Consider the following 12,420-nt stretch of genomic DNA (forward strand, 5'->3'; position numbering starts at 1 on the left):
AAGGGATAAAACCCACCTTCCTCCAAACTATGTGGAGAAAGGGGTTAAAATGGAGATGTATTTTAATATATGTAATAAAACACTGTGAGTTATATGTGCTGAGGGGAATTATTGACAGAGTGAGTGCTAAATGTGTAAACGTCAGATGATAAATGCCAAACAGACACGTGGTTTTTTCGTGGTAGTTTATAAACATAAAAAACATAAATTATAAATAGCCTCGTGTGGCGCAGAGCGGTAAAGCAGCAGTTTCTGCAGCTGAAACTCTCCCCACGGCCTGAGTTCGATCCCAGCGGAAGCTGGTTTCAGGCAGCCGGTTCGGGTCGACTCAGCCTTCCATCCTCCCGAGGTCGGTAAAATGAGTACCCAGTTAGCTGGGGGAAAGGTAATAACGGCCGGGGAAGGCAACGGCAAACCACCCCGCTATAAGGCCTGCCAAGAAAACGTCAACAAAAGCTGGCGTCCCTCCAAGAGTCAGTAATGACTCAGTGCTTGCACGAGAGGTTCCTTTCCTTCCTTAATTGGATATATTTTAGATAATCAGTCTTTAGCTTTGAATTTGCCATTTCCCGATCTCTTCAGGAGCGGCTGTTTCCAAAACATCCCTTGCACTGTGCCGAAATGTATCCATAAAAAAGAACTTTAACTGTAGATATTGCAAAATGGAAGGTCTGGAAATTCTCTTTAAATCCCAGCCCGCCCTTCTCTTTTCTAGCGCCATCGAATAGTCCTCAGGCACTGCAGGACCAAAGTACTTCCTCTACAGTCTCTCTTATCACTTGGGAGGAGATTCCCTTAGTGGATCGCAATGGGCACATCACCCACTACACGCTTTACCTGCAGCAGCTGGCGTCAAGGACCTTCGAGGCGAATAAGACCAGTGAGTGAGATCCAAGCCCAAGAGGCAGGAATGGGGAGGGGGGAGGAATTGGGTCTGCCCTAAGCGCTGGATTTATCTCCATTGAGCTCCATTGATCTCCATTTCCTCTAGAATTTGCGGATATGAAAGGTCTGTGGTAATTTGGGGTCTGGGAAAGTTTTTTTCTCTAACATCTCAGGGTGGAACTAGATGAGGCCAAGAAGCTGCATTTCAGCTTGTATAATCCAAGGTCATGGACAAATTGCTTAGTGGACTGAGGCCAACTGCTTGTCCTCTGGACCTTTGCCCATCCTGGCTCATGAAATTAGCCGGAGCTGGGTGGGTTATTTGGACCTCGGAAGTGATTGATGCCTCCTTGAGGGAAAGGATGGTCCCCACTGTTAAAGAAATCCAAAGGTTGTTTCTTCTTCTTCTTCTTCTTCTTCTTCTTCTTCTTCTTCTTCTTCTTCTTCTTCTTCTTCTTCTTCTTCTTCTTCTTCTTCTTCTTCTTCTTGAGGGAAGGGATGGTCCCCACTGTTAAAGAAATCCAAAGGTTGTTTCTTCTTCTTCTTCTTCTTCTTCTTCTTCTTCTTCTTCTTCTTCTTCTTCTTCTTCTTCTTCTTCTTCTTCTTCTTCTTCTTCTTGAGGGAAGGGATGGTCCCCACTGTTAAAGAAATCCAAAGGTTGTTCTTCTTCTTCTTCTTCTTCTTCTTCTTCTTCTTCTTCTTCTTCTTCTTCTTCTTCTTCTTCTTCTTCTTCTTCTTCTTCTTCTTCTTCTTCTTGAGGGAAGGGATGGTCCCCACTGTTAAAGAAATCCAAAGGTTGTTTCTTCTTCTTCTTCTTCTTCTTCTTCTTCTTCTTCTTCTTCTTCTTCTTCTTATTATTATTATTATTATTATTATTATTATTATTATCATTATTACATTTACATACCACCCCATAACCGAAGCTCTCTGGGCAGTTTACAAAGATTACTGCCCAGTGTCAAATTTGTCATTTCTGGGCAAGGTGTTAGAACGTGTGATGGCTTCTCAACTCCAGATAGTATAGTATTGGATGATTCTGATTATTTGGATGCATTCCAGTCTAAAATGAGTGTGAGTGCAGCCCCACATGACCCCAGAAATATATATGCATGTGCATCTCGGCATACACCATCATATATGCATGCGTCTTAGAGCCTTTCTACACTAAGCTTTTATTGCCATTCCAGATTGCTTGCTCACAGTAGTTTGTGGATGCTGTACATGATGTCATCATCCTCCGGGTCCTCTCTTGCTCTTTGCAACCATTTCTTGGCTTTTTTTTTTATCAAGGAAAGTGTGGTATTATTTGGAAATGGCGGAATGAGACTTTTGTGTATTTCCACAATTTCACCATACTACAGTGCCATCTAGTGGTTGTATAATGAAACATATAGAAAGGCAGAGAAAGAAATCCCCTAAGAAACTGATCTCAGTTGAAAGCGCCCCCTGCAACCCTACGATCAGGGCGCTCCCATTTCTTCCAACACTGGAAAAATATATACAAACAATTAACCCATTTTTGAAAACAAATTTGAAGGTATAGGCAAAATGGGAAAAATGGTTTGCACCATCCCTTTCCCCCCTCACCCTGATTTTAGACCACCCCCAATTCAGAGATCAATTTAAGTATAGACAATTTGCAGGTTGGGAAGAAAAAGGTTTTCTCCATATTCGTGATCTCTTTATACAAGGAAAAGCCCTATCTATGCAACAATTAGAGGCAAAACTGAGCCCACTCCCTTGTACCTGGCTCCAAAAACTGCAAATAGTCTCTTTTGCAAATGCTCTATATTGATTCCATAACATTCCACGCTCGCTTACTATATTTGAGAAAACTTTCCTGACTTATTCTAGAAAGTTTAAAGGGGGAGCTTCTGATATATATCACAAGATGTTGAATTGTCAATTCCCAGGTAAGGGAGGGTTTAAAATGATTTGAGAACATAATCTGCACACGAATTTCACTGAAGGTGAATGGAAAAGCTTATGGCGATCAGCGCCCTATAAAACAATATCGGCAAAAGTTAAAGAGCTCACTCTGAAAATCACTCACAGGTGGTATATCACCCCTGTTAGACTGCGCCATATTCGTGGTAATATGTCACCGCCCTGTTGGCGGGGTTGCTCAGTTCCTGGCACTTATATTCATCTTTGGTGGGAATGTCAACAGGTCAAAACTTTTTGGTCAAGGGTTTTCCAAACCATTACAAACATTATTCATGTTGAAGTAGAAACTGATCCAGCACTGGCTCTACTTTCTATTTTAGGGATGCCAATATTTATTTTATTTATTTATTTATTACATTTATATACCGCTCCATAGCTGAAGCTCTCTGGGCGGTTTACAAAAGTTAAAAACAGTAAACATTATTATTATTATTATTATTATTATTATTATTATTATTATTATTATTATTTATATAGCACCATCAATGTACATGGTGCTGTACAGAGTAAAACAGTAAATAGCAAGACCCTGCCGCATAGGCTTACATTCTAATAGAATCATAATAAAACAATAAGGAGGGGAAGAGAATGCAAACAGGCACAGGGTAGGGTAAACAGGCACTGGGTAGGGTAAAACTGACAGTATAAAGTCAGAACAAAATCCTGTTAGTTTTACTCTACCCAGTGCCTGTTTACCCTACCCTGTGCCTGTTTGCATTCTCTTCCCCTCCTTATTGTTTTATTAAACATATTTAAACATATACAAAATTTAAACATATACAAAATTTATTAAACATATACAAAATGTTTGTTTAAATACAAAATTTAAAACCATAAAAACCATAAAAACAACAGTATCCGTTTAAAAACAACAGTTCTGGGGTCCGTTAAAAAACAAACTTAGTGTTGTTAAATGCTGTTAGATGACTGGTTGAAGAGAAAAGTCTTGACCTGGAGCTTGAAAAATAACCGTGTTGGCACCAGGCAAACCTCATCGGTGAGATCATTCCAGTCGGGGAATGATAGAAAAATTATTCCCAAAGCCTTGGTCACCCACTTGCTGGTTGCAGCCAGTTGGGAAATTGCTCACTTCTGGAAAAGCGACAGACCTTTTGACCATCACCGCTGGTTTGATCAGATTTGGAAACTAGCTTTAAACGATAAGTTGACTCAACGTAGCAGGTTAGCAAGAGGGGAAATAATGTCAGACACATTTTTGGAAAACTGGTTGGACTTTTTCTAATTTATTAATATGAATCCTGGCGATCCTAGACCCCCAATGACTCAGGAATCCTTTTGGTCAGAGGTTCTAACTTAACCTGCATCTTTTTCTGTACAAGAAAGTATAGATTTGGTTAAGATTTCTATATTTACTAAGAGCTTATTGAAGGTATGAACACCCATGCTTTTTACAGTGGTGCTATAGGAACATTCGTATTGTTGTTGAGTGTTTTCTTTTACTCTCTCTGTTTATTGTATTTGTCCTTACTTGAAAATCAATAAAAATAGTATATATCTATTTAAAAAGGAATACGAAGCTCCACATGTTAGACATGCAATAAAACTGCTGCAACAGGGTTAGGCTTTGTTTTAGAAAAAATCTTTAGACAAGAAACTAGTTCAGAGGGAACATTCATATATTCAGATGTTGGGTTGAAACCCCAACTGAGCCACACACAGAGAAATGCAGTAACTTCTCAAGAAATTGCCGTAAGGCGCCCACTTCTAGGGGTTCGTCAAATTCATTCATTTATATTTATTAAATGTATATACCGCCCCATAGCCGAAGCTCTCTGGGCGGTTTACAAAGGCAATGCAAAAGGGAGTATGGCTAAATAGGCTAGACTCCAAAGTTTGAGAAACGCCTGCGTGTGGTTTATTTGAACTGCGGCTACTGAGAAGTTCAAGATCTGAAAAGGTGATATTTTTAACATTTATACATGTTCTAAGTATCGAGCAATGAAGCTCCGTGGTTCTTCCCTTCCTTACAGTCCCCGAACAATCCCGCTCACTTTTTCTTCCTCTTGGATTTCTTCTTTGGAATTATGCTACTTAATACGAAAGAGCTTTTCTCCACTATCTCGGCACCAATGTCTTCATCATCAGGGTTTTCATTTGGGTCCTCTCCGTTTGTTTCCTTAATGGGCGAAAGAGGGCCGTCATCATCCGGATATTTGTGCTTCCGGGACTCCAGACATTTGTTTTCAAGGTCTTCCCCCAGCATCCAACTGTGTCAGAGATTCTTTGAGGCGGTGAAATGCCCTCAGTCGGCTGCGATGGGGAGCTTTAAATCTGTTTACTAAGACCGAGGGATAGCTGGGTGTGTGTGTGGAGGTGACAGCTTGATCCCTTCTCTGTGCAGTGGATTGAATTTCACCATAGAGATGCAAGGATACAGTCTCAATCCCTTTTGGTTTCCATAAACGCCGTGTTGGCTTAACTCAAAGTTATTAAGGCCATGTGGGGCTCTGTTCTCTTTCTATGCCAGGGATGGGAATGTGTGGCCCTCCAAGTGTTCTTGGTCTGCAACTCCCATCATCTCTGACCCTGAGCTATGCTGGCTATGACTGATGGGAGTTGTGGTTGAACAACAACTGGAGCGCCACACACTCCCCGCCCCTGCTGTATGGTATCTCCTTGGCCCCCGCCTCCCTGCTGAGACTGGTGCTGTGAACTCTGGATGGTGAGCGTTGACTGCTGGCTGCCTAGGCTCACCCTCTCCTCTCCTGATTGCAGTTGGTGCTCCAAAGAGGAGCCACAAGCTCTCAGGTCTGACGCCGGGGACTTCCTACCAGCTCTGGATAACTGGCTCCACCTCGTCTGGAGAAGGCAGGCCCAGCCCACTGCATCATTTCCGCACGCCAGGTAGGATGGGCCGTTTGGCTGCCTAAAGTAAGTGTGGCCCTAGTGTGTGTGGACAGGAGCAATCTCGGGCAACGCCAGTGCAGGAGAAAGCTTTATAGGCCTGACGGGGACATCGCTAACCTTGGAACAAGATTGAGGCTCAGGGTGGCCCTGCAAGGAGGAGAGCTCTGGCCAGCGATGGCTGTTGTGCAAAGACCTTCTGGCATCTGCTCTGCATAAAGACACACCCAGCCCCTGGGAGATCTCTGTTGTTGGGGTCAGGGCCACCTGATGTCAAGAGTGTGGGGCAGGTTTCCCCCTGTATGGCCTGGAGGCTGGCAAACCATGGCTGCCTGCAGAGGCTTCTGGGTGAATGGCTGCTTCTGCCTTTAAGCTAGCAAACTTATTTTCAGTCTGTACCAATCAGCAACATCCCTTTGTGTTATGGGAAAGATGGGTCAAAAGCACAATTACAGTGATCTCATGAGATCACTGTAATTGTGCTTTTGACCCATGAGAACAGCAAGTGTCTTATCTGTGTAGCCTGGTACTGTATCTGGAGGCTCCAACAAGCTGACATTACAGTCTCTTCATCAAATTAGTCAGTGCACCTGGGTGAAGAGGATCCTTACGTGTGCCAAAGAAATGCCAAGTAGTGCCTTGTTTATCAAAACAATGTAGATTTATGATGAGAAGAACTCCTTTGTTATTAGTAGCTACGCAATCAATCCATCACTTGCTTAACTTGGCAGCAATGCCAAGGTCATTTATGCTATAATTGTTCTTGTGCTCAGGGGTGGGGGGGGGTCCAGATTTTGCCAAAGGGTCTTTTGCGCAGGAAGCTTTCGTAGTCTAGTCCACTTTTATTGGGATATGCCAATAAATTTAGTCTCCTTGTAAGCAAACCTGTGAGTCTGGCTACTTTTGTCTCCTTGGCGACCCTGGAAAAACCTGAAAGCCCACAGCCGGGGCAATACACACACCCCCAAAGCCCCCTGTTCTCCCTACGTGGAGGGTTTTTACTTTATCCCTGTGGAATGGAGGGAACCATTTCCTTATGTGGAGAAAGCAAAGCAGTTCACTCTCTTGTGTGGGGTGGGGAATTGCCAGTGCATGGTGATGAAGTTAACCTTGGTGTTGTCCTCACGCTGTCCTGCAGATTCCAGTTGGCTGCACATCGTGGTGGTTCTCCTGCTAGTGGGATGTCTGTTGATTGTGGCCTTGGTTGTGGCGCTTGTTAAGCGCAGATGGTAGGTCATGAAAGGCAGAGGGGTCAGGTGGAGGGGGAGTGTGGATGGGTCACATGCTGCCTCGCTCCACATCTGCGGTCATCCCAAGTTTGTGGTCGGCGCGGACTCTCCGTGTCTTTCTCGGCCCTGTGCAGAAACTCTTCTCTGCTGTCTTTCCTCCCTAGGGTCCGCGGCTTCTGCCATAAGATCCTGCCCCCATGTTGCTGGGAGGAAATTCCAGATCCAGGGCACAGCATTGTTGTCCTGAAGATAAATGAACAAAGCTGTGAACCAAGCACCGCACCTGGCATGGTAAGAAGTGTGTGCATTTGCAGAGGGGGCCTGGTGGGAAATACGACGGATCAGCTTCTTCATACGGGACTAGCTGATCTTGTAATCTGTTTCAATAAATGTGTTTATTGCCCAAACCCTTAAAACTGAATCAGTATGGTGTGTACACCCCTTAATATTTTCTTCTGCATCTTGAAAAGGCATGCACCTTTTTAAGATCCTGACGGAAGTATTATGGTGTGAGGGCACCATACTGATGCCGCTGGAAGGAGGAAAAAGAGCCGGCTGTCCGTCCTGCTCTCTCTTCTGAAACATTTGCTATTGCTCTTTGCAGTGTGTGTGTGGGTGGGTGGACTGTTTGATCTGCTGGTTGGGAGGGCTCCAGCTTATTTCTTGAAATGATGCTCTCTTTACCTGGCATCTCTTGCAGCTCCTGCTTGGGCCGGGGAGAGTTCCTTCAGTCACTTGAAATGGAGCTCTCTCCGTACTCTGCCTATTTTGCAAGGGCTGAACCTGGTCTGCTAGTAGCAGGGTGATCTGCTTCAGTCAGGGGAGTTCTTCCAGGTAGCAAATGTGATGTTCTGTGCAATGTCTGTTCAGACATGAGGGGGAAAGTTTCTTTTGCTTTAGAGACGAGCATTCTTCCCTTCATAACTAACCCAGAAGTAGGGCATTGATCAGTGACTCCAGTGGGGATCTCATGCAAACCACCTAGAAAATAATTTAATATATGTAGCCAATCTCTGTCCAGCAGCAAGTGGCTTCTTCAGTGTTCTCTTTTTCAGCCCATATTGTTGCAGTGCATCAGAACCAAAGTAATCTTGATATTGTGCCTCCTTCACTTGTGGACTTGCTGATTTTAAAAATGGTTTCCATTGATTAGTGGATACTTTGCTTGATTTACTACTTAAAGCTTACAGTCCTAATAAAAACATGTTAAGAGCTGCAGTACAAATCTTATGAATGAATGAAGCTTTATGGAATAAGTCTTCCGACCATTTCAAAAATCACATCATCATTAAAAACAGACAGGCGTTAATTAAAATTTACGATTTAAAATTATAAAACAATGTACAGTTCTTATATATTATTTATGACTAACAGTTAATAAAACCCCTTGTGTGTAACGACCTTTAATAAAATCTACTTTTAGGCCAATTTTCTAGTTCTTTTTTTTCTTATACTGGCTGCTTTAAGTAGGAAATCCCCAATGTGTGAAGTTCCCATTCTTTGGTTTAGATTTTCCCCACCCTGTGTTAAGGGCAGGCTATAATTCACCCCTACTTTCTTTATCCTTGCAAAACCCTCATGATGTAGGTAAGGTTTCCTCTCTCTTTTTTTTTGGCCCTGCCGTTCTAACAGCAGCCTATCAAAACAGAAGTATAAAGTATCTTAAAGACCAGAAGATTTATTGTACCATAATGCATGCATATTGTATAGAATAATGCACAACACATCAGATGCATGAAATGGGCTCTTATCCATGAAAGCTTATGCCACAATAAATCTATTAATGTTGAAGGTACAAAGAAGACTCTTAGTCCGTCGCAGCAAAAACATCAAACACTTCCATGGTTTTTTTTTCATAGAAATGTAAGCCTCAGAAAGTGTTCCTGACATGGAGATGGCGTGCTGAGGGAAAGCGTCACCATTTTTAATTTTTATATCAGGTTGTTGAAGGCGCAGAAGCACAGCCACTGAAAAAACAAACACATGGCAAAGTCCATCATTTGATCCACTGGATCAAGGGAATTACCCAGGATCATGCTGGGTCAGAGCAGGAGACAAAGGCTGGTCTCCATGCAGAAAGATGGTTGGCTTATGGCTTAACGCAGCAGTTCTCAACCTGTGGGTCGTGACCCCTTTGGGGGCCGAACGACCCTTTCACAGGGGTCGCCTAAGACCATCGGAAAACACATATTTCAATTTGTAACAATGAAAATACATCCTGCATATCAGATATTTACATTACGATTCATAACAGTAGCAAAATTACAGTTATGAAGTAGCAACGAAAATAATTTTATGGTTGGGGGTCACCACAACATGAGGAACTGTATTAAAGGGTCGCGGCATTAGGAAGGTTGAGAACCACTGGCTTAACGTTTTACTTTGCACCCTGGAGAGCTGGGAGTTTTGGTGAGCAGACATCCACAAATAGATCCACTCCCCAGGGGCGAGTACCTCCATCGCCCTGGTGAGCAGGTCACGTAGCATCACCACACAGCTTCCCTCCCCAGAGGTAAGAAGCAGCATGAGTCATGGATGCTGACCTTTTTTATACCTCAGCACAAATAAGTGAAGACCCTGTTCCCCCCCCACACACACACACACGTTCTCTGTGTGAGAAGGAGGGCTCTGGAAGGTGAGGAGTCTTGGCGACCCCAAATACTGGCTGGCTAGTAAGCCAAGCCAATGTTTGTGGCTCCCTACCAATGAGACAGGGCAGCCCCGCTTTAGAGTCTGAAGAAAGGGTCTTGCTAGGCATTTATCTGTGGGAGTCCTAGGAAGGCCTTGCCATCACTTTAGCCACTTGTCATGAAGACGGGGAAGTCAATTACTGTCAATTTGCTGGCTGCTGAGCCTTCATATTCCTCCACTCCATTTCTTGCAGAACGCTCTAAGCCAGGACCCGACCCTGTCCCCAGAAGGAATGGACATTGTTGAGATAAAGGAGCCCGCCCCGGAGCCAGCCCCACAGCCAACAGCACCCCCTCCTCCAGTGGAGATCTCCGGTTATGAGAAGCGTTTCATGCCCACCCCAGAAGAGCTGCAGAATCTGGTTTAGACAAGAGAGAGAGAGAGAGAAAATAACACTTCAACATCTGAGGACCACTAAGGTGCTGGCCCTGGTCCAGCCGAAGATCAGCGTGACTTTCCTGTGAGGATTCGTTCCTCAGCCTGGGAGATGGCGTAGGAAAAATGCTGTGCCACGTTCTTTTGCCTTTGATGTGCCTCTACGAACAAAAAGTGGGACTTCCAGGTGGTCTGCAGGGACAATGCCTCCAACCTCAAGGGGCCAAGGGCTGTGCCAGATGTCTCTGGAGGGCATCCCCTGCCCACCCACCCACCCACCCCGCTCTGGACTTCCTTGGGGAGATGGCTCTCCCACTGAGCAGTCACACTTCTGCCTGGGCTCAGTCTTTCTGCATAGACCTGATCTCACCTCTCTACCCCTCTTCAGCCCGGTCGTCTGGATGTGAGGGTAGCGTTGGAATGGCAGCTCCTTCCAGATACAGGGCCTCTTTCTGTCTGACTGGGCCCTGCTTCAGACTCTTGACAGCTGTAACCCCAGGACAGTGGAGGAAACCTTTGCTTTCTTTCGAGAAGGGCTGTAAAACCTTTACTAATTTTTTTTTGGGTTGGGGCTGGTTCCTCGGCTCAAAGAAGTTTTATTACTTGTGACTTATGAGCTGTTTGTTTTAAAGGTGATTTTTGTACGTTGGTTTTTTTATAGGAGCGTTTTGTGTTTTCGTCAAGAGCTCTGTTTTATGAATTGATGAGTGTTCTTGCCTTACCTTTCATTATTCAGATGGGTGGTTTGTTCCTTTTAAGAACATAGCTAGAATCCTGCTGCATTAGATTAAAGGTCCCTGTAGCCACTGGACCATCCTATTTCTGTTACTACAGCTTTCCCCAACCTGGTGCCTTCCAGATGTGTTAAGAATATAACTGGCAGCTTTGACTGAAGTTTAAAAGTTGCAGGTACAACCCCCATTTGCCCACTTGGGGGCAGAAGACTTCAAGACGCTTTGGAAGTTTCCCTTGTATTTGTTTTTAAATATGAACTTCGTTTCTCGCCCGCTGCCCCCCCCCCACCAAATCCATACATGGAATTCCTGTTTGATTGCTTATTTTGCTCTAGCATTCTAAAACAATCCACTTTCCCCACGTTTATATGAAGATTAATAATTACTTTGCATGACTGTCTCCTTCTTCATAGAATCATAGAATAGCAGAGTTGGAAGGGGCCTACAAGGCCATCGAGTCCAACCCCCTGCTCAATGCAGGAATCTACCCGATGGCTGTCCAGCTGCCTCTTGAAGGCCTCTAGTGTGGGAGAGCCCACCACCTCCCTAAGTCACTGGTTCCATTGTCGTACTGCTCTAACAGGAAGTTTTCCCTGATGTCCAGCTGGAATCTGGCTTCCTGTAACTTGAGCCCGTTATTCTTCCAATTGAAGGCTTGATTAGAAGGGAATTGACCAAAGTTTTGCAGCCAGAGTGCTGGGCACCCGGCTTTGCTCAATCCCACCTTCTACCAGCTGCATGAATAAATCCCCCCCTTTCCCTTCCTTTAGGAGAAGGTTTTATAGATATGAGGAGGGCGCCACATGGTTGGTCTTGTCCCAAAATCAATTAGTCCTGTGTGAAATGGAGCCTCATGTATGCCTGCTTGCTGCTATCTGTAGTCAAGGAAGCATAGAGCCCATCTGGCACTAGCAGTGGTGCTACGCACCTCTTTCATGCCTTCCCCAACCTGATGCCCTCCAAATGTTTTAAACTATAATTTTCACAAGCCCCAGGCAGCACGGCCAATGCTCGAGGATGATTTATTTTATTTTTGTTTTCCTGTCTTTTCACTAAAAGTTGTGCTCAAGGAGTGATGGGAGTTGTAGTCCAAAACAGCTGAAGGGCGCAGGTTCCAGAAGGTTGCTGTGTGGGATTTCATACAAAATTCTCAGTAGTTAGGGCTTTTCCCTTTGGGGGAGGGTGTAGATCCTGGGAATCGTAGCCAGAAGTATCTCTGTAACCCCACCTCCCAATTCCTCATGTAGAGAAAAGCCTTGGAGCAGAGTTCACCAACCTGGTGCCCTCCAGATGTGTTGGCCTGCAATCAGCCCGTTAGTCCAAAACATCTGGAGGGCACCTGGTTGGGGGGGCACTTTCCTGGAATCTTTCATCTTCATCCCCCACCCGCCTGACACAACAGTCAAACTGTTCACATGGGACCAGTCTAAATGACATATTTACCGGGTGTGTGTTTTACCAGTTTGCAACAGTAAAGCTTGAAGCAAACACATTCAAGGCTCCCTGACGGGTGTCCATCCCATGTTTCTTGTGTGTTTACATGGCTCAGCTTTCCCCATGGTGTGCTAACACTTTCTTGAGATGTGTTGGCCATGCCGGCTGAGCGTGAATGGAATTGTAGTCCAACATGTCTGACAGCTCCAGGAAGTGGAAGGCTGACAAGAGACAGATATGTGCCTCTAAACTGCTGGCAT

The 12,420-nt window shown here is 44.6% G+C and overlaps 1 protein-coding gene across 1 annotated transcript in view; it reads left to right on the plus strand.

Annotated features, from left to right (window-relative positions):
- IL27RA (interleukin 27 receptor subunit alpha) overlaps positions 1–10,692 on the plus strand; it is a 31,372-nt gene extending 20,680 nt beyond the window's left edge. The window contains exons 11-15 of the mRNA XM_063119075.1: positions 716–880; positions 5,569–5,697; positions 6,836–6,926; positions 7,091–7,217; positions 9,811–10,692. Of these exons, the coding sequence (XP_062975145.1) occupies positions 716–880; positions 5,569–5,697; positions 6,836–6,926; positions 7,091–7,217; positions 9,811–9,984 (686 nt within the window). The 3' untranslated portion in view covers positions 9,985–10,692. The remainder of the gene's footprint in view (positions 1–715; positions 881–5,568; positions 5,698–6,835; positions 6,927–7,090; positions 7,218–9,810) is intronic.
- The last annotated feature ends 1,728 nt before the right edge of the window (positions 10,693–12,420 follow it).

Source organism: Elgaria multicarinata, chromosome 3 (genome assembly GCF_023053635.1).
Source record: "Elgaria multicarinata webbii isolate HBS135686 ecotype San Diego chromosome 3, rElgMul1.1.pri, whole genome shotgun sequence".
NCBI lineage: Eukaryota > Metazoa > Chordata > Lepidosauria > Squamata > Anguidae > Elgaria > Elgaria multicarinata.